The sequence below is a fragment of the Danio aesculapii genome, chromosome 21 (genome assembly GCF_903798145.1).
Source record: "Danio aesculapii chromosome 21, fDanAes4.1, whole genome shotgun sequence".
NCBI lineage: Eukaryota > Metazoa > Chordata > Actinopteri > Cypriniformes > Danionidae > Danio > Danio aesculapii.
In genome coordinates, this window is record NC_079455.1 from 8,643,136 (window position 1) to 8,664,399 (window position 21,264).

Below are 21,264 nucleotides of genomic sequence, written 5' to 3' on the forward strand. Positions count from 1 at the left end.
AAAAATATTATCAGACATACTGTGAAAATTTCCTTGCTCTGTTAAACATCATTTGGAAAAAAAAGAAGAAAAAAAAAATCAAAGGGGGGCTAATAATTCTGACTTCAACTGTATATAATCTCCCTTATTAAAGAGATCGTTCACCCAGAAATGTTGAGCACAAAGAAAGATATACTCAAGAATGTAGGAAAAACAGCCATTAACTTTTATGTTTTTTTTTTTTTTTTTTTTGTTCCTAATCAGATGCCAATGGCTGCTTTTTTTTCAGATTTTCTTGTGTTCAACAGAAGAAAGAAATGTATAAAAGTTCAGTTTTAGGTGAACTATCCCTTTAAGGCAGTTAACAGGGTTCCTACAGGTCATGAAGTTTCTGAAAGGCATTTTAAAAGGTCTGTTCTAGAATAGGTTTTATTTTTTTCGTTCAAATCATAGAATATCAGGCAATTTTGTTTGTCATTTTAAAACCTTTTAATTTCCATTGAATAAAATGCCATTTTTTTGTACTGTATTTAATTTCTTTTTCTTTATTAAATATTTCCCAAATGATGCAACAGAGCAAGGGAGTTTTGACAGCATTTCCTTTATTATTTTTTCTTCTAGAGAAAGTCTTATTTTTAATTTCAGGTAGAATAAAAGCAGTTTTTATGAATATTTTTTTTTTTTATGGTTAGTATTATTAACCCTATCAAGCAATATTTGTTTTGATTGTCTTCAGAACAAACCATTTTTGTACAATTATTTGCCTAATTACCCTAACATGCATAATTAACCTAGTTAAGCCTTACTGGAAAAGCCAAGATGTGCAAACATTTTGAAAAATTGCATGAACTTAGGCCCAATCCCAATTCTATTTTTATACCCCTTCCCCCTGGCCCTTAAAACTGAGTGTGAAGAGGAAAGGCTTCAAAATTTACCCCTAACAAATGGGATACATCCTCATGTCATCGCGATCTCTTGCTTCATATGAGATCAGACGATCGCGACTGCTGTAGTTATTCCAGTTGTGTTATTTTTTGGTATTTATCTTCAGGAAATCACTGAAGGCATATTTCATGTTATCATAACGATCTAATGGCAATAAGCTCCTAACTGTACTGTGCATTTACACTGTGGCCATATTCATCTACTGTATGTAAACGCACGAAAACAACATTAACATTAAAGCAGACAGTGTAAAAGCTCCTTCCCAGCCACTAGACTTTTCTGACAGGGTATTCGAGTGTCATCGAGTGTCCGAATGTTGTGGGACTGCTGTACAGTGGTTATTATTATTGATTATAGATTGTGAAATTTAGCGTTTTTTTATTTTAGCATTTTTTTAAAGCATGATGATAAAACATGAACAGGGTTATGAATATATTAAAACATGTGTTTCCTTGATGTAAAAATTCAGAATAATGATAAAATATGCTAATTTGTGGATCTCCTGACTTCCGGGTGCAGCTGCTGCTGTTGTGGCTGGTGTATTTTGGGAAATTTTCTTACCCCTTAGTTTCGAGTGTGGTGCTGAAAAAAATCTCTGTTCAAAGGGGTTTTTAACCCTTCCCCTTAGCTCTACACCTTCGAGCTAAAGAGAATTGGGACACCTCTACCCCTTCATGTGAACGCACAATACGAGGGTGAAGGGCTAAGGGGTAGCATTGGGATTAGGCCTTAGTCAAGTAATCTAAAATGGAAACGCATTTACTGAATAAATTCCAGCATGCGCATCAATAATGTTATTTAATTTCGTTTTAACAGACACATGGAGCCAAATTATACAACACAATGTAATCTGCTTCATATCAGAGCCGAGTCACGATGGGACGGCATTAATGGACAAACCAGCAACCAAACCCATTGTAAAACATCTGAAATGTTGTTTTGGTCATTCAAAAGAGCCACTACATGTTGATTGTTCCGTCTTTGCCTTCTGAGGCACAAGTCATTTATTATAGAAGGACAAAGAGGCCCACATTGCTCTCAAAAAACCATTTTTGCTGCTAAACTGCTGAATAAACACAATTCTTGAGGTTTTTTTTGGAGGGAGGGGATAACCTAATTGTGTTACGACAACATAAAGGAATTGTTTGGAATCTGTCATTTTTTTTACAGTGTGGCTTCTCTTACAGCAGCGAATTCCACTGTTCCTCCATTTTGCCGTCAGTTTATCAGGAAGTAACGATTTTGTTCTCACTGGATGTAAACGGCACTTATTTGCAAATGTTTTATTCGATATTCCAGTTTTGCACAGAAGTCTAATCCACATCTTTGGATGGAAACAGCTTATTATAATTGGGTAGAGAAGAGTCATATATCATGTCAAGTTTGTCAAACGTTCTCCAATCAAACGATTGAAATCCTTATTTTCTTTCAGGTTTGGAGTCGGTGGCGCTTTACAAACAAAAACTAGACCCATCTGATGAGAGAAGCTTGTCGATTTCTCAAAGCGTTGAGGCTTTCGTCTGTTATCCGTTCATGTATGAGAAATGGTGGACGTCAACGTCGACCAATGACGCCATCAGCAACGGTCACCATTTAACTCTGAACGACGGCGATGAAGAGAAGCGTAACGGAGAAGCTCAATCTGATGGCTTCTGGAAGATTCTTCTCTCTGAAGCTCACGCTGATCTGCAGGCCAACCAGAGAGCCATAGCGGAGATTCAGAAGAGAGTCAGCAGCCTGATTCAGCAGCACAGCAGGTGTAAAGACCCAGAGACATCTCTGGAGGGATCTGCTGGAGGAACGGGGTATTTCTGATGCTCTGCTTTATTCCTGTGCTTTTGATTCAGGTGCTTCAAAGACATGTCTAACAGCTGCTTTGTGTCTCTCTCCAGCAGCGAGTCTCTCTCTGTGCTGACCGCACAAGTTGCTGAACACCATAAAGCTCTCGCTGCCGTCCCGGAACACATCAGGGTAAGCTGCTCCGTTTGCATGTCAAGTTGTGACGTGATGAGCACTGTTTCCAGATCCAAGCCTAGCTACATGTTTAAATTGAGAAAATTCTAGAAATATCAATAGCTGTTCACGACCACCATCATATCATACATTAAACACATCTTAAAGGGAACCCTAAAGACATGTATGGCTTAATGTGATGTAAATGATGCCTCTTTGAGAAATATGTAGAAAAAAACATGACATTTACGTTAGTTAAAAAGAATCCACATGTATTTCAGTTTATTTTGGACTATGGGCCCTGCCATTGTTTTCGATGATGTAATATATGGTTGCTCTGCCTCTACTGCGCTATCAATCGAGTGGAGGAAGTATGACGTCAGTTTGTATGCAAAAACCCGGAAGCGAGTTAGCATTTTAGCAGTTCCGGTTCCCTCGTCCCAAAGTCAATGGGTATTTTGAATGGGATTTCAGTTAAATCGCTTAAATAAGGTTCGTGGCTAACACAAACTCAAGATACTCGGTATAAACTCAATAATCGGTTACGCTTCTTTAAAAAGACGGTTGCTATCAAGTTACTAAATGGGACTACAGGCGGTGTCGGAGACATTATACGTCATTGAGCTGAGTTTATCTGGAACGCAGCTCACTTGTGTTGGGCATTTGGATTTGTTTGTAATTGAAGTATTGTCATGAATATTATTTTATAGTTTGTAGTATTTTTCTAATTGGGAATTCATATTGTGTGTAGATAACGCCTTTACATGTAAAGACCATCAAGACAGATTAATTTGTTGATCATTTATTTTAATTAAACGATATTATGAAGATTCTGCTTACCAGTGCAGTCTGTCTCTGTCCTGCTCTCAGTAATGCAAACGTGTGAATAAATGTGTAAGAATACATACATGTTAACTGTCATTTTAAAGTGATCAATAGATGTTTTGTCAGTTTTTTTCTTCATCTGAACACTTTTAACTCTGTCATAACTGCAGTATTTACCCTCCTCCTTAACATTTAAAGCAAATGTGACTGTATGGGCTGCTTTTCGCTGTACTTCGTGACAAAAAAAAAAAAAAGAATATTGATTTGTTCTGTGTCCATGATGGAACTTGCAGGCATATAGACTTTGTCCATCACGCTTCATTTCTGTCGTTTGTTACTAAGGTAAGCAGGCTGTGTGCACGCGAGCGATATACACATTTAGTCTTATGATAATATTATGGAGGCACATTTATACATGGTTTTAAAACTTTACAACAACCGTAAAGCAAAACAAAATGTATTTCCTAAAAGGCATGTAGGTCTAAGTGTTTTATAATATATAGCGTGGGTTATAATATAATAAACAGACAGAGTAAATCGTTGTCATGGACCATATTTCTAAAAATAAGCTTGAAAAGTGGTCTGTAGCAGGGTGGTTCTGACATCACAGGCGAGCGCCCAGAAGGCACTGTAGTCCGATTATAGTCTAATGTGAGGTTTTCAGTTCTTGCGTTTGCATTTAAGATCCAAAAGTGCTCAAAGCTGTATTTTAGTGTGAGGATTATCCGGCTGGACAAAACGTATAAGTGTAATGAACAGTGTTTGAACACAGAGCTTATTATTTGCAATCTTCAAAAAGCCTATGGGAAAATCCTATAGGGATTTTAGCGAGGGAACCAGTTTTATGCTAGCAGCCGATTAGCCTACAAGGTGAAGTCATAGTTTCTCCACTCTATTCCCATTATGAACGCACCAAAACTAGTTATACAAAATGCTTCTACTACGCCAAATATGCTGCTTTTGGTTGTCATTTTCAGACAAAGGGATCATGATTTTATTACTGTTTATTTTTTTCCCCACAAGGAGAAACATTACATGAGCTGCTGATCGGTCAGTAAGTGTAATTTTATTTAAACAAACGCACGTCCGAGTGCCCTGTTTTCTCCAGTTATGCAGCAGAGATGGATGTTGATAAGTGTCGGCGTGTTCATGTGTTGCTTTCTTTTCTCAACATAAATTACACTCGATGTCCAGAGGGATTTAATATTGTAATGTTACTACTTGTGAGGGAAAAATATACAGTAATGAAGATAAAGATCTTTTTCACTGAAAATATCAACCAAAAGCAGCATATATGGCATAGAAGGAGCAAGTAGGAACTAGTTTTGGTGCGTTCATAATGGACATTGATAGCGCAGTAGAGGTGAAGCAACCAAATTACGTCAATAAAACAACGGCAGGACTTTTTGAATAGGGTAAATATGTTGTTTTTTTTCTACATATTTCACAGAGGCGTCATTTAAACTCGCTCCTGGAGGCCCGGTGTCCTGCAGATTTGACCTCCAACCATAATCAAAATCACCTGCCTATATCTTTCTATTGATCTTGAGGACACTGATTAGCATGTTTAGGTGTGTTTGATTATTGTTGGAGCAAAACTCTGCAGAACACCGACCCTCCAGGGGCGAGTTTCCCCACCACTGTATTAAGGCATAAATGTCTTGATACCCAAGGCTCCCTTTAAAGGGATAGTGTAGACTAATATTCAAAATTAGTTCATTTACTCACCCATAGGTCATAGATGAATTGAAATATGTGCTGCCCTCTTTCCTCTTAATAACAAAAATACACATTAAAATTACAGCTACAAACAGTGGAAATGAAGCGTCTATTTCACTAACAGGGGTACGTTTTCCAAACAACAACGTAACTCGAGGCTGAACTAAGTACGATGCATCATTTGGGAAAGAACGATGTAGTGACGAGTGTTTCCCAAAACCTGTAGTTTCTGTCACGGATCCATTATTTGAACCAGGTTAGTTATAAAGTAAAATGCCCATAATGATGCTCTAAATGGGGTGGAGTAACAACTTCTTTAAAGAACCCATAACTTCTTTGTGCAAATTATATTGTTTTACTCACACACACACACACACACACACATGCACGCATTTAAAAAACATATATTAGTTATATATATAGTCATATATAAACAATATTAGTTTTGGTAAAAACATGCACACGTTTTCCATATAAATTGAAATATATGTAAACGGCACACATAAGGCCTGTGTTCCCTTTACAAATATTATCAAGAACATTACATATTCCATTCTAAAACATCACTTTCAAAAGCGTAATCTAATATCATATATTAATCATATCAATAAATAAATAATGAGGCTATTTATTTAGAAATGAAATTTAATATTTATTATTTATAAAAAAAAAAAATACTATAATAATAATATTGATGATGATGATTATTATTATTAAGTAGGATATTGCTTATTTCTTTTTTGAAAAGTCTACTTTTACAATTTGACAGTACAGTTACTTAATAAATAACCTACTATAAAACAAAAGCATTAACGTATGCTCTGTTTTTTGTTTTCACAAGCTTTGGAGACGTAACATAAATTCTGCTTTTAAATAATTGGTCACCTATAGCTTTCATCATGAGCCACGGCTGTGTTCAAAATGACATCAATGTTTGCGAAGGGAGCGCAATTGTTAACATGATCGCTAAAACTGAACTGTAATACTATGAAAGCCAATTACACATAAGAGAGATGACTTTAATATGTTTTTTATAATAATAATTCCAAGTTTAAATGTCGGAATGTTCTAAATGAATAGGGCTTAGGGGGATAACTGGGAATAGAACACAGCCAGGAACTGTGTTTCTAACCACAGCTCTAAAGGTGTAGTCGCAAGCGCAGAAGTTTGCGATGCAGCTAGAAAAGTTCGTTGAAACGATGGATTCGGGAAATGGCAAATCAACGAACTATGATTGTAACGACAGAACTTGTGACCTTAGTTGGCTAATGATGGTTTTCGGAAACGCACCCCAGATTAGGTAGTAGTAAGATCATGAATTTTATTTAATAACAATTAAAAAAAGCAGCTTTTAGTCAATGTCCTTTAGCAGACGAGATGGTTTAATCTTCCGTTTTTTTTTTTTTTGTCTTGTTTTGCAGAAACACCCTTTTCCGGATGTGATGGAATGTTGTATTGTTCTTCTGCACATGGAAAAACACTTTAATCTGATTCCACAACACATCTGCTCTGAAGCCACAGCTTTATTGCGCAAATATGGAACTGCAGAGTCTCTTAGTAAAGCTGTGAGGAGACTCATACACTGACACCTACTGGCTAATTAGCACTTCCTGTTTTGATATGCAGATATGTACTATTCACTTTTGACTAATGTATGAATTAAATAAAAACATTCTCCCACAATTTACTTGTTACAAAAAGCAATACCTTTGTCAAACACACCATTCAGGCTGGAAATGTTTAGCATTGTTATATCCGGAGGCAGGTGGGAATGTTTGGAGGACTAATGCTGCATCTAGACACCTTGAATGAGGATTTTCCCCACTTTGTCCACATTGCTGCTTTAAAGGAAGAGTTCACCTAAAACTGTCATCATTTGTTCCAAACTTGTTTGACTTTGTTGAACACAAAAACTGTTTTCAAGAGTTCACACTTAGATGTTGCTTGGCTCCTGCTAGGTCTTTTAGCATGTAAGGTGGTCCGAGATCAGGTAGGTCTTGAGAGCTCCCCCTAGTAAAGGAAAAGGTGGAGATGGGGTGAAAGGGGGGGAAATTCTTCCAAAACTAAGATTCGGCTGTAGGGTGAAATTGTCTATTTATGGTAGGCTTGGATCAATCTGATTGGATTATTACTGATCACAGATGGGAGACCAGCCACGATCAATCATATCACAGGCTCCTCTCGAAATCAGTTAAAAAACTAAAGAAAGCTGGAAACATGGAACTATTGACGTCCACAGTTGTTGTTTCTACTATGGAAGTAAATGGTTACAGGTTCAGCTTTCTTCAAAATGTCATCTTTTGTGGTCAACAGAAGCGAGTTAGTTTGAAATCACTTGAGGAAAAAGTGAGTAAATGTTCATTTTTGGGTGAACTATCCCTTTAAGTTGGACATCTGAGTTATGAACTCTGCAGATCGAACAACCAAGACTTCAGCAAAACATAATTTGACATCAGAGATGGCAGCTAATTCTGCTTCAGTGAGACTTATAGATACGGGATGAAATTAGAATCAATATTATTTGCAAATGCACGCTCTGTCATCCACATGCTCTGTTAATGTTGTAAATGCAGTTGTATATCCACAAATGAATGGCTTTCCACCGGAGTCTGTCAATTGAAGCTTTGCGCAAACATAAACATGTTCGTAAAAACATATGTTTTGCATTCATGCATCTTAATTTAAATTTGACTGACTTTGTTTTTTGTGTGACTGAATTGTAGGCAATAGCTCGGTTTCCAGAAATTTAAAATTTATGTGCAAGGAGAATCAAAGAGAACAAAATCGACATCCTGAAAAACTGGCACCAAATATCAACAGTAAAAACAGAATTTACTGTGGTAGAAGAAGCTGCGAGAATCTTCAGAGGACTATGCCGACACAATAAACAGACGCTCTGGGGGTCATTAACAATATAATAACACTAAAGGTGCGGTCACACTTGACTTTTCCTTCCATAGACTTCCATTCATACGCACGCGAATGCGTCAGACCGGAAACGCGGGGTCATGCGTTAAGTTTCGCAGGTTGCTGCAGTGCAAAGTTCAAGCTTGGTGAACTCTAACCTGCTAAATCGCATCACTTGACTGCATGAGACCAATCGAGGATCAAAACAGCACCTCTCTGGGCAGAAATTTAAAACATGGAGCAATCGCTGCCTTTTTTTAATGTCTAATCATCTTGTTTAATCCCGCCCCTTTTCGCAGCGCCGCACGACAGAATTTCGCACACACAAAGCGCAGTGTGACCGTAGCTTAATACTGAGATGGTTCAGGCGTTTTAGAATGAGCTAAACAAAGTTTCAGATGTTTTACAGTGTGCTCAGCCTGCTGGTTTGTCCGTTCTTTGATATTTGTATCATCACATGATCTTTTATAACAAACCTTTTTAATACACATACTGGAATTTGTTCGGTAAAAGTGTTTCCATTGTTTCCAGTTTATGCACATCTTTTCTTATCAAATAAAAACTATCCTACTCGGTTATGCACATGTCTTATGTGTTTTTTCAAAAGTTATGCGCATCTTGGAGTTTCCATCCACCAGTTTTCATCTCCAAAATGCACATAAATATGTGGGTGGAAACATAAGGTTAGTCGAGAAATACCGCTCCGTCTTAAAAAAAAAAAAAAAGGGCAGGAGGCCGACAGAAACTCAGATTGAAGAAAAAAAAACCTGCTCCTGACCAGGTTAGGTAAGTGACTGTTAAAGTTACCTCTCTTTCAGAAACAGGCTTGACTTACCCTGCTTTCTCGAGTTTGACAAAACTGCCATTTTGAAATGGAAAAACCAGAGTTATCTCATTTCAGAGTTAACATACTCTGAGTTTTCACTTAACCTCCTTTCTGAAATGGGGCCACAAAGTTTTTGCTATGGGTTTCAGAATGTGTTTGCTGAAAAATAAAAAAAAAGTAAATGAGCGCATCTAAAATGTAATTTGACTATATAAAACTGGTTTATATTCATTTTTGTTAACTAATAAAATCCCATTTACTTAATTGCAAGTGATAAAAGATTAGTTTTCCGAACACATGCCTTGTAAACAGACATGAGACCACTGTAGCAATAGAAAACATTTTAATACATAACTGCCTCGGTCAACAGATACAATAAAAACACGTACCACAAAACAGTTGCGATCATGTGACGAACAGATTTAAAACGATTACATAGGACCAGTGGACTCGTGTTCTCAAAGACGCCTCCAAAACCCTCAATCTAAAATGTGTTCCTCATAGGAAGAAAAAAATGCTTAAAGATAGCGGCTTCTTTTGAAAGTTTATATTTTAATATTTACATGCTGGCATATTTTAAAAACACAACCCCGTGATCCACTAATGGCGAGGGCGTTTCCTCTCACCTCAGAGACCATTAAACCTTGAGCCTTTCTAGAAAATATCAAAACGTTTCTAAAAAGGACTGGAGCATATTAAAATGCCTGGAGTCTCGTAAGCAGTACGATACACAAGCGCTGGTCCCATGCTTAAAACGATGGTGTTTTAATACTGTAAAACAAAAAGATAAAATTTGTCTCCAAAAAAAAAAAAGCAGCGGATGGGAGGAGAGGAAGAGAGAAGCACATCTGGAGTCCTGGAACGGTACGGTGGCTGTGATGGACTACAGAGCAGAACACAATCTGAGATTAGCTTGTTTGCATTTCCCAAAATCCCTTTAGAATGCATGAATCATTTGAAATCATCTCTGTAAAGGACAGGAAAGAACAATGCTTGGGTGGGATTAAAACAAGTGCGTCACCACTTGAGTTTGGTCAGTGCTTGTTGTTGGTTTCTTCCTGCGAGGAGTTGGAGATCCCGTTCTGACTTTGAGTAGAACCCGATCCCAGGCCGTAGAGTCGCCCGCAGTACTTGGCATCATCGATGTTGTCTTCAAAAAACAGCTGAAGATGTAAAGCAGAATCAAAGTTAGGACTACTTCAACTAAAATTAGCTATGGTCTGATTTTAAGGATGCACAATATTGGATATCTTGTAGTTTTAAGCTGATTCAAACACCGATATCTTAGGTATTTTGTGTGTCAAGTAACAAGAGTGAGGTTTTAAAAGTATATAAATGCACACATTTATATACTTTTAAAAGGTTTACATTTACTATTTACATATAATTTTGTGTTACATAATTAAGCATTTTCTAAAACACGTGTATACAAGGGGGGGGGGGGGGGGCTTTATTTGGATACACCTAATAAAATGGCAATGGTGATATTAACGTCTTGTTTGTGGCACATTAGTATATGTGAGGGGGCTCATGAAAGAATAAAGTTAATACGTTAAAACCAAGCACACCATCGTTTTTTCTTGTGAAGTTACCAATAAGTTTGATGTGTCACATGACCCTCTTCCTATTAAAAAAAAACTAAAGTTGAATTCAAGATGGCGACTTCAAAAAGGCCACCATGGTCACCACCCATCTTGAAAAGTTTGCCCCCTCACATATACTAATGTGCCACAAACAGAACGTTAAAATCCCCAAGCATTCCCATTCCTAGGGGGTATACATATAAATGGCCCACCCCATACATACTTCAAATTAGGGCTGCACGATATTGGGAAATCCTTCATTTAGATCGACTGGGATGAGCAAGTCTTTTTCTAGGCAGTGCATCTGCATCGATTATAATAAATTCCAAGCAAAAGTAAATAAATAAACAAACAGTGGTTTACTGGGGAGTCCAAGTGTGTTAAAGTACAAATCAAACCTAAATCAACATGGTCATCATTGAATAAATAATTAACAAAATAAAGTATAAATTAAGGATTAAAAGATGGTTAAATATAATCTAATCCTGCGATGTGACTATTGCGGATCCACACATTGCGATATCGATATCTCAAACGATACATTGTTCAGCCCTAGTTCCACTTGCTAAAACAAACAACACTCAAAATGTAAAAACATGATATCTGAAAATGACAAAAGAAATAGTGTGGTTACAGCCATTTCCATAAATCATGTTTTTTGCAAACACTCTTCACATATACACGGGTGTGTGGTTATATAAACATAAGTGTGTGTGCGGTGTATATTTATTATTGCAACCATTTTGTATGCGATTAGTCTCAATTACTTACTTATGCATGACTTTATGAAATCAATTAACATTTAATTCCTAATACGATACTTGTATTCAATACCAATCAGTACTGAAATTTGTTACGTTTTTAAACAGCACTGATTTGCCATTGTGTTCACGTGCTCAACAGAATTGACTGTGATTGGCCATGAAGGTCATCGAACTCACCGCTGTTTACTGAGTGTAACCACAGGTACAGTGACACTGGAGTGCCTTCCAATCCATCCCAGCATGGATCAACATTTATTGTTTTTCTCATTACTTGATTAATAAGATTATTTGCATAATGAATAAAGTTAACATTGCTTAATATAAGAATCTTTAGTGCATTTGCTTGTCTCTTTGTAACTTAATTTTTAGGAGCCACGAAACTAGGTCAGAAGTCACGGAGACCTCGAGTGGAACTGAAGGGCTTAATGATTGAAAACAACTGTTTTCCTATTTGTATTGCTATGTGTTAATACTGTCTAAAGTGATTTTGATATTATTGTTATTATGCATATATTCAGTTTAAAGCGATTTTCCTTTTTATTCAAGACTGTGTAGTAAGAATCTAGCCATCTGAAAGCTGTTTATACCAGTTTTGAACTAGTTTGATAAGACAGCAGAGAGTACAAAGAAACCTTGGGTTTTAATAACAGATTGTCACTTGCATGCGTATATGCATCTGATGGGTCAGTTCTACAGGTCTGAGACCAGCTCTAATTTGTCTACGGGTGACTTGACCCAAGCCTCTTGTCGCCATCCCTATCTGGATTCAGATACGACTCCGCATTGATGTACATATTTAGAATTGTCTATTTGTTTTAACCAATCGGAACTCGTAACCTGAATCACACCCTTTCTGGTCTTGTGTGGAGATTATAATTGTTACTGATTTGTGATTGTAAGCAGAGCGGCCTAGGAACTCATTACGAGTGTTGAAGCTGGCTTCTGCTGATGAAACCATCTTCAGTAAACTTTATTTATTTGAATCTCTGAGTCTGGCTCTTCTTCATCGGACAGACTGGTCATTCTTTGGGTAAAAACGGTAAATTATCCATACAGCTCTTAATAAACAACCTTAATCTGCATAAACTTCTACATCGGGCAGATTTATCGAGGGTTTTTTATAATATTGTGCATCTATACGTTGTTTAGTCGATACAAACCTCTTTCATGCGGAAGAAAGCCATTCCAGTGAGCAGAGAGTCTGAGCCGGCCTGATGCTGCCTGCCGATCCTTTTGAGCTCCAGCTGGTCCGCCACCTCCTGAAGTCCACCCTAGAGACCACAGAAATAAACAAACAATCTTCTTTTAACAATCATAATATATATGACATCCACACAGGTCACAGTAACTGTACATACCTTAAGGTTTTTACAGCTCTTCATCAGATATTTGACATCATAGATTGCAGGAAAGAAAAGATTTAAGATCTGGAAGAACTCATGTTCTTCCTCTGGCAGCCGAGAGTCTGTGAGGAGCTTCACCAGGTATCCAAAATCATACCCGCTGTGAGGACAGGGAATGAGAATACAAATTTAACCTTGATATACAGAGCATCTGGAAAGAATTCATAGCGCTTCACTTTTTCCACATTTCCATTTTTTATTTTACAGCCTTATTCCAAAATGGATTAAATTCATTTTTCCCCTCACAAAGCTACACACAATACCCCATTATGACAATGTGTTGCAAATGTATTAAAAATAAAAGTATTCACAGTCTTAGCTCAATATTTTGTTGATGCACCTTTGGCAGCAATTACAGCCTCAAGTCTTTTTGAATATGATGCCACAAGCTTGGCACACCTGTCTTGGGAATGTTTGCCCCTTCCTCTTTGCAGTACCTCTCAAGCTCTATCAGGTTGGATGGGAAGCGACGGTGTACAGCCATTTTCAGATCTCTCCAGAGAGTTCAATAGGATTTAGATCTGGGCTCTAGCTGGGCCACTCAAGGACATTCACATAATTGTTGTGAAGTCATTCCACTGATATTTTGGCGGTGTGCTTTGAGTCATTGTCCTGCTGGAAGATGAACCGTCGCCCCAGTCTGAGGTCAAAAGCACTCTGAACCAGGTTTTCATTCAGGATGTCCCTGTACATAGCTGCATTCATCTTTCCCTCTATCCTGACTAGTCTTCCAGTTCCTGCTGCTGAAAAACATCCCCACAGCATGATGCTGCCATCACCATGCTTCACTGTAGGGATGGTATCAGCCTGGTGATGAGTAGTGCCTGGTTTTCTTCAAATGTAAAGCCTGGCATTTACTTCAAAGAGTTAAATTTTAGTCTCATCAGACCAAAGAATTTTGTTTCTTATGGTCTGAGAGTCCTTCAGATGCCTTTTGGCAAATTCCAAGCGGGGAGTGTCTTCTGTCTGGTCACTCTACCATATAGGCCTGTAATGTTCTCCTCTCTCCACAGAAGAATGCTGGAGCTCAGACAGAGTGACCATCAGGTTATTGATCACCTCCCTGACTAAGGCCCTTCTCCCCGATCACTCAGCTTAGATGACCGGCCAGTTCTATGAAGAGTCCCGGTGGATCCAAACATCTTCCATTAACGGATGATGGAGGTCACTGTGCTCATTGGAACTTTCAGAGCAGCAGACATTTTTCTGTAACCTTCCCCAGCCTTGTGCCTCGAGACAATCTTGTCTCAGGTCTACAGACAATTACTTTGTCTTCATGCTTGGTTTGTGCTTTGACATGAACTGTCAACCCTGGGACCTTATATAGACAGGTGCATGTCTTTTCAAATCATGTCCAATTAACTGAATTTACCACAGGTGAACTCCAATCAAGCTGCTGAGTGTGCTAAGAGTGTTTATTCCAACATGTTGTAGTCGGTTCAACATCTAGCAAGCAAAACATGCCGTACAGGAGTACTATTAGAAAATAGTTTTTTGTACAGGACAGAAATTTCTTTGAAAATAAATGTAATTAGTCTTGAACTTAATACTATAATAAATGTTGTTTCTAACAAATGGAAGTAATTTCTTAGTTTTCATTAAAGACAGCATAAAAATAAAATCAATTAATTACCATTTTAGGATGTGAATAATTAAACGACTCCGTTGAAGGATTTCAGTACAATCACATACATTTGATACAGCATATTACCTATTGTTTATAGACATTTAAATAGGTGTACCATTACCAATACCATTAGGGATGCAACGATTATCGACTTTGGTTATATGATGATAATCACGGTTTCACAATTATCACAAATATTAAGCACGCGTTAAATTTTAAGACGCTACTAGTTTAGAAAAATCACATGAAAACTCCTTATATTTTAAAGTGTTATTTATTGCTGCACAGTAACCAATGAATACAGCACAAAATATTAATAAACAACAGTCCATTTCTCTTTGGACTTAAATATAAAAGTGAATTTCTTTTGATATTTAAACATAAGTAATAATTTTACACTGAAAATATATGTCAGAATGGTAAATAAATAAAAAATACAAAGTAGTAAAAAAAATAGTATTTGTCTAATGTAAATCTAAGCTACACATCAGCTAAGTATTTCCCTTTAAAAAGAACAAACATAGTCAAAGGTTGCTGAACCTCTGTCTGAAATGCACTTTTGATAAACTATATTACAAAATGGTTCCGTGTGTGTGTGTGTGTGTGTGTGTGTGTGTGTGTATGCGTGTGTATACATTAAAAATCCGCATTTTTATTAAGAATGTTGTTATTGATTACCTGTGAAAGGAGAGCCACTTGACATTTTCACAGAGCACCAGGCCTGAAGTCATGAGAAGCTCTGCGAAGTAAAGTGTGTCGATTCCTTCCTCCTCGTGCTTCTTAAACTGCAGCCCAGAGTTCTGGAGGAGATCTATAGAGTCCTGCGAGTACATGTCCTCTCTGCAAAACAAAGATCAAACTGTCAAACAAATGTAAGATATAATAAGGGACATGCTAACAACACTGAACACATACGTCAGATTAAACTTGAAGTTGAACTGCCATGTTGTGGTTCCTGGTGGGTAGTCTCCATCTTCATTCATAAATGTCAAACCCAGCTGGATGATTTTTAAAAGGTCCACGTTGCACCTTAAGAGCTGGTACTGATAGTCAACAGTACTGCGAAATTCTCCAATGGGACGGACCACCACACCGGGAAACTCAGTGTCCTGAGATACAAAAGAAACTAATTAGGTCATGTTTCTGTTAAAGCACATCCACTACATACAAATAGTCTGAGATAATTGAGATGTTTTGCTAAAACTCTCTTATACTGACCTCTGGAATATTTATTGCTTTAAAAACAGCTAAATGCATCAGAGAGAGACACGAGACGTTTAATAATTAAGTTCTTTAATTTAACTTTTTGATGACACTTATTTTCTTATGAATTTATGTTGATGTTTTTGAATTTGAATTAGCTATGTAGCTAATTAAAAATCATTTAAAATAATTAGCTAAAATGTTAAATAATTCAAATAAAATAAATAACTTTAATATTGTGAAACATTACAATTACAAATGACTTTCGAAGCAATTTGTGAACAATTTAATGTCATATGATGCTTCAAAAGGTTATTCTAATATGCTAAAACGATGCTCAAACATTCGTTGTCAATACTTCTGGACACCATGATGAACTCTAAACCTGTGTATGGCATTGTAAGATTAAACTTTTAAATAATTTATTTTTAAAATGTTTTGTTTCTATTCTGCAATGACATTATAAATTAATAAAGTGTGACAGTAAAGACTCAAATTAACTCTTTCACCATTAATTCAAATTATTATTGCTAATATGATTACTACTTCTACTAAACAGCAAATCTGCATGTATTATTCTTAGGATCAAGGTCCTGAAAATTTGGATTCACTTTGGCCACACTTTACAATAAGGTCTTATTAATTAATGACTTTACTGACATGAACTAAAAATTAACAGTTCTTGTACAGCATTTATTAACCGTGGTTCAACATGTCCAGATGAATTATTAAAATCAAAAATTGTGTTCCGAGTTACACTAATAACAAATGACTATTTTGGTTAACAAAGATGAACAAATACTGTAATAAAATGTACCGTTCATTGTTTCTTCATGTTAGGAAACACATTAACTTTACTTAATGGAAACTTATTGCAAAGCATGACCATCATTTCTAATTAGGGGTGTAATGATACATAGTAATATCAAGAAACTGCAATATAACATTATTATATGATTTGCAATATTGAGCATATTTAATCCCAGACTCAAGCTTACAGTATACAGTTTAATTCATCCAAAAAGGTCAACTTCATTTCATCTACATGTACTATGTTGCATAATATATGTATTCGCAGCAAATGAAAACGGTCTTATTATATGTAGTCAATGACAGACTGCAAGCACGTGTGTCTAGCATAATTAAACTTCAGAATTATGAATAGCTGTGTTCTGATGTCACCATAGTCCTGTGAAATAATGGCCAGCACTATTTTAAAGTCCACCACCCCAAGTCTACAAAAATTAGCATTTTAACCAGCAGTACAACTTTTAATGTTCAATAAAAACAATAATAATGTTCAACTTTTTTTTTTTTTGCATACAATATCAAGATACTTATAGAATTGTGCCTTGAGTGTATGGTTACACCCAAACCTAACCTTCAAAAAAGCTTCTCACTAAAGGCTTTTGTCTTGTTTCTAGCCCAAGTATCTAAAAACTCTTAAATCAAGACCCATTTGATAGACAAGTAAAAATAAATTCTTGTTTTCAGAAATTATGCGAATTTGGACTAGAAACCAGACAAAAAAAAAAAGCATTTTTTGTAGTGTAGTGACTGATAATCACATTTTATGACTCGATCAGTACTCGCCAATCTGGCCAATCTCATGAACCAATCACAGGTGTTTTGAATTAGATAAAATGACCAGAAAATCATCGAGATGAACATGAATTAGCAAGAAAACAGATTGTGCGAGGCACTCTGATGGCTTTATATTTGTTAGGTTAAATAAATAGCACAGTAAAGATATTGAGTGCACATCCCTGTCTCTCTCATCGAGCTGCTATGAGGCTGTCTGAAGCATAGGAGCTGCTGTCACAGACATGCTAGTTGGAGAGCAAATTTTTGGAATGGCCTTGCATGTAATTAGGCCTTTTCACATGTATAAAAACAGAAAGTTTGACTATTTATTATTTTCTGTAAAGCTGCTTCTGGCCATGACATGTCCACACAAAACGGCTATAGGAGACATGTTTAGGGGATTTTATGGAACATCCTTAATTTATTCTCTTAGGTAAGGAGAGATCTCCACTTAAGTGTCAAACTTAGAGGGAAAATGTGCTTTATGCATTATAAAGCATCAGAATCGGTACTCTGTATCAGCCGATCAACATGACAAAGAATTGGTACTCTGTATCGGCTGCAAAAAACCTGATCTGAGCATCCCTAATGCAAATATATATATATATATATATATATATATATATTTTTTTTTTTTTTTTTTTTTTTTTCTAATTATTTATTTTTTCCTTAAAACAAATCTAAATGTTGATTTTGCTTTGAAATAAGATTTTGCTTGTTTTAACCTCCTAGGTTTTAGTGGCCACATAAGTGGATGGCCCATTTTAGCTCTTAAGTGGCTATTTAAAATACTTTCAATGTTTTATATTTTGTTACAGACATACAGTGTCATCCTGCAACTGTTTTGCAGCATATAACATGTCCCAAACACTATTTTTAATTGTGCAAAATGGGGAAAGAAAATTTGCTTTTACTCTCTGATAGTCAAAAAAATTCTATGTTATATATGCATTAAAAAAAGTCAGGAAAAAGTGTTTTATATAAATTCGGACCACGAGTCTACATATGTGGACATAATTTTTCTCTAAAAGTACATCATATCAAAAGATGATACTTAGAGTTTTATACTAATTAGATTCCAATAAGCCCAAAGAGCAAAGAGAAATAAAAAAAAATGCATGTAAAAAAACACCTAGGGCCTTGAGTGGTTAAGACAAACTAAAATGTTGACAGTTTTCCTGAAATCAAGACATTCAATGTTTTTTACTAGAAAAACATTGACTTACTTTACGGACTAGAAATAACACAAAAGTTAAGTAAGAAAACTCTTCTGTAGTGTAATTTAAAAGATATTTAATAGTACTTCACATTGACGTGGTTTGAATTTGGTAAAGTGTTATTGTTAGAAAAGTCTAATTTAGTAGAATCCTGATGTTCCATCAATGCACGCACAAACACACCATGGCAATGTAGTTGTAGTTCTGAATGATCTGTCGGATCTTCCTCATCTCCTCCTCCACATTGCTGGCCCAGACCTCGCAGATAATTTGACTGGTATCTGCAAGTGCGGCTGGCATGATGATGATGAAGGCCGAGGAACCGATTCGAGAATCCCAGAGGTCCTGCACAGCCAAAAAGAAACTGTCAAGAAGAGCAAAGTAAGTTAATGAGCTTTAAAATCAATTCTCTTGGAAATTTCCCTTATTTTGAACTTAAAAGACAGAAAATCTTTTAAATTATATGATGATTATTGAATGATTTATGCCAATGTTTGTCAAATGACTACCAAAGAGATTTAAATTATGAGTTTATTAGCAGAATATTCTATGTATCTGCATAAAGAACACGACAGGTGAAATTAAATCAACAATTGGAAAATGTTTGTTTAATTATCATTTAATTAAATGTGAAACGCTAATTGACGTAACGTCAAAGAGTCTTTAATATCGAAGCATTTTCGGCTAATATTCACATTTCCACAAAATGGCAAGCTGATTTTACCAATACAATTTCAGAATAAACTGTCGTTGTCTAATTTAGCATTTTAACTATTCAAATAAAGACGTCGGTCAAAAAAGTTAAGCAGAGAAGCAAATTAACCATGTTTTTGTGGATGGGTTTAGAACTATTAGCCTAAAATGCTAGCTTCCGCTGTCTTCATACTAACAAGCGACATTTCCATTCAAGCGAAACTATAATACACAAATAAACAACATCATACGACGGAATACAAAGAAGAATCGTTACCTGGTAGAGTCGAGCTGATAAACTGGGACGTAAAAGAGGCTGTGCTGAGAGATGGAGAGTTAGCAGCGACTCTAAACACACACAACGCGCTGCTTCCGGTTCTGCGGGATTGTGGGAAAACACCCGCCAAAAGTAGAGCCTTTCAATCATAATGTAGAGCAAACGGGATCATTTGCTATGAACCTACTCGTCAAGATAGACGAACTTTTTTTTTTATATGCAGTTAGCAACCGTGAATTATTAGCCCCCGTTTATTTTTCCCCAATTTCGCAGACTTCTTCGGCACATTTCTAAACATAATAGTTTTAATAACTCATTTCTAATAATAACGGATTTATTTTATCTTTGCCATGATGACAGTAAATAATATTTTACTAGATATTTGTCATTTTTTTATACAGCTTAAAGTGACATTTAAAGGCTTAACGAGGTTAATTAGGTAAACTAGGCAGGTTAGGGTAATTAGGCAAGTTATTGTATAACGATGGTTTGGTCTGTAGACTATTAAAAATATATAGCTTAAAGGGGCTAATAATATATATATATATATATATATATATATATATATATATATATATATATATATATATATATATATATATATATATATATATATATATATATATATATACATATATGTGTCTTTCTCAAAAAGCATATATGGAATTATTTGCTAAAAAGCCCCATGTAGCCTTCTTATATAATTGTTTGCAACAGCACATATCTTTAATAGCTATTTTTATGTATTTTTATGTGTTGTGTATAAAAGGGGGCTCATATCTTAAAATATAAATGGCAAACTACATGTTTTATTGCATTATTGGAATCATTTACTGAAAGTTACTCTTGTACATTTGTCAAAAATATGTATATTGTACTATTAGGAACTGCACGCAATCATATGTAATTATGTAATTAATTAATATTAATATTTAAATGTATATTCTGTATTCACAGTATAGAATGACTATGTTAATGTCCTTAACTTACATTAAATATAAAATTTATTTGCTATTGATTCTTTAAAAAAAAAAACATTTTCATTGTGAAAAAAAAAGCATATGGAATTTAACATTTTAACAATGTAACTCTTAAAAAAAAAAATCGAACAAATTCAGTTGAAAAGGTAAATATATTATTATACATGGGCTGAGACAAATAAAAAATATATTGTATTTCCAAAATTACACATGTACACTACCTGACAATTGTAGCCTATCCAAGTTTTAGGAACACCAAATAATAACTTGACTTCTAGTTGATCATTTGGTATCAGAAGTGGCTAATATGAAAGGCAAAGGCCTCTAGATTACACTTATTTTACCAAAATAAAATATGATCATGCCTTGATTTTTAATTAGGACAGTAAGGTCTGACTTTGATTAGAAAAAAAGTCTTGTCACTTAACAGAAATAATGTACAGTATAAAATATAAAGTCATGGTGCAGTGGAAAAATAATGAATATTGTGGATGACTCCCATCAGCTTGGACGACTGCATCCATACATCTCTGCAATGACTCAAATAACTAATAAATCAGAACTCCCAGAGTTCATCAACATTCTTTGGATTCATCTTCAATGCCCCTGCCTTCATCTTACCCCAGACATGCTTATTAATGTTCATGTCTGGTGACTGGGCTGACCAATCCTGGAGCACCTTGACCTTCTTTGTTTTTGGGAACTTTGATGTGGAGGCTGAAGTATGAGGAGGAGCGCTATCCTCCTGAAGAATTTGCCCTCTCCTGTGGTTTGTAATG

The 21,264-nt window shown here is 35.8% G+C and overlaps 3 protein-coding genes across 3 annotated transcripts in view; 1 reads left to right on the plus strand and 2 right to left on the minus strand.

Moving 5' to 3' along the window:
* LOC130214990 (gem-associated protein 5-like) overlaps positions 1-8,906 on the plus strand; it is a 30,207-nt gene extending 21,301 nt beyond the window's left edge. The window contains exons 7-9 of the mRNA XM_056446873.1: positions 2,357-2,729; positions 2,817-2,895; positions 6,843-8,906. Of these exons, the coding sequence (XP_056302848.1) occupies positions 2,357-2,729; positions 2,817-2,895; positions 6,843-7,007 (617 nt within the window). The 3' untranslated portion in view covers positions 7,008-8,906. The remainder of the gene's footprint in view (positions 1-2,356; positions 2,730-2,816; positions 2,896-6,842) is intronic.
* wwc1 (WW and C2 domain containing 1) overlaps positions 1-21,264 on the minus strand; it is a 153,594-nt gene that overhangs the window by 15,367 nt on the left and 116,963 nt on the right. The window lies entirely within an intron of this gene.
* Positions 9,481-19,598, minus strand: LOC130215091 (CCR4-NOT transcription complex subunit 8-like). Its single transcript, XM_056446977.1, has 7 exons — positions 19,506-19,598; positions 18,719-18,899; positions 15,447-15,640; positions 15,210-15,371; positions 12,860-13,004; positions 12,662-12,772; positions 9,481-10,317 (listed from the first exon to the last, which is right to left on the minus strand). The coding sequence occupies exons 2-7, from the start codon at positions 18,833-18,835 to the stop codon at positions 10,189-10,191; spliced, it is 858 nt and encodes a 285-aa protein (XP_056302952.1). The 5' UTR covers positions 18,836-18,899; positions 19,506-19,598; the 3' UTR covers positions 9,481-10,188.

Bases quoted from the DNA above. Each gene is read 5' to 3' on its own strand.
- LOC130215091 (XM_056446977.1), bottom strand. From the start codon at position 18,835: ATGCCAGCCGCACTTGCAGATACCAGTCAAATTATCTGCGAGGTCTGG. The intron at 15,372-15,446 runs GTATGTGTTCAG...TTTGTTTTGCAG, and splicing joins AACTTCAAGTTTAATCTGAC to AGAGGACATGTACTCGCAGG. The intron at 12,773-12,859 runs GTATGTACAGTT...TGTGGTCTCTAG, and splicing joins AGAGCTGTAAAAACCTTAAG to GGTGGACTTCAGGAGGTGGC.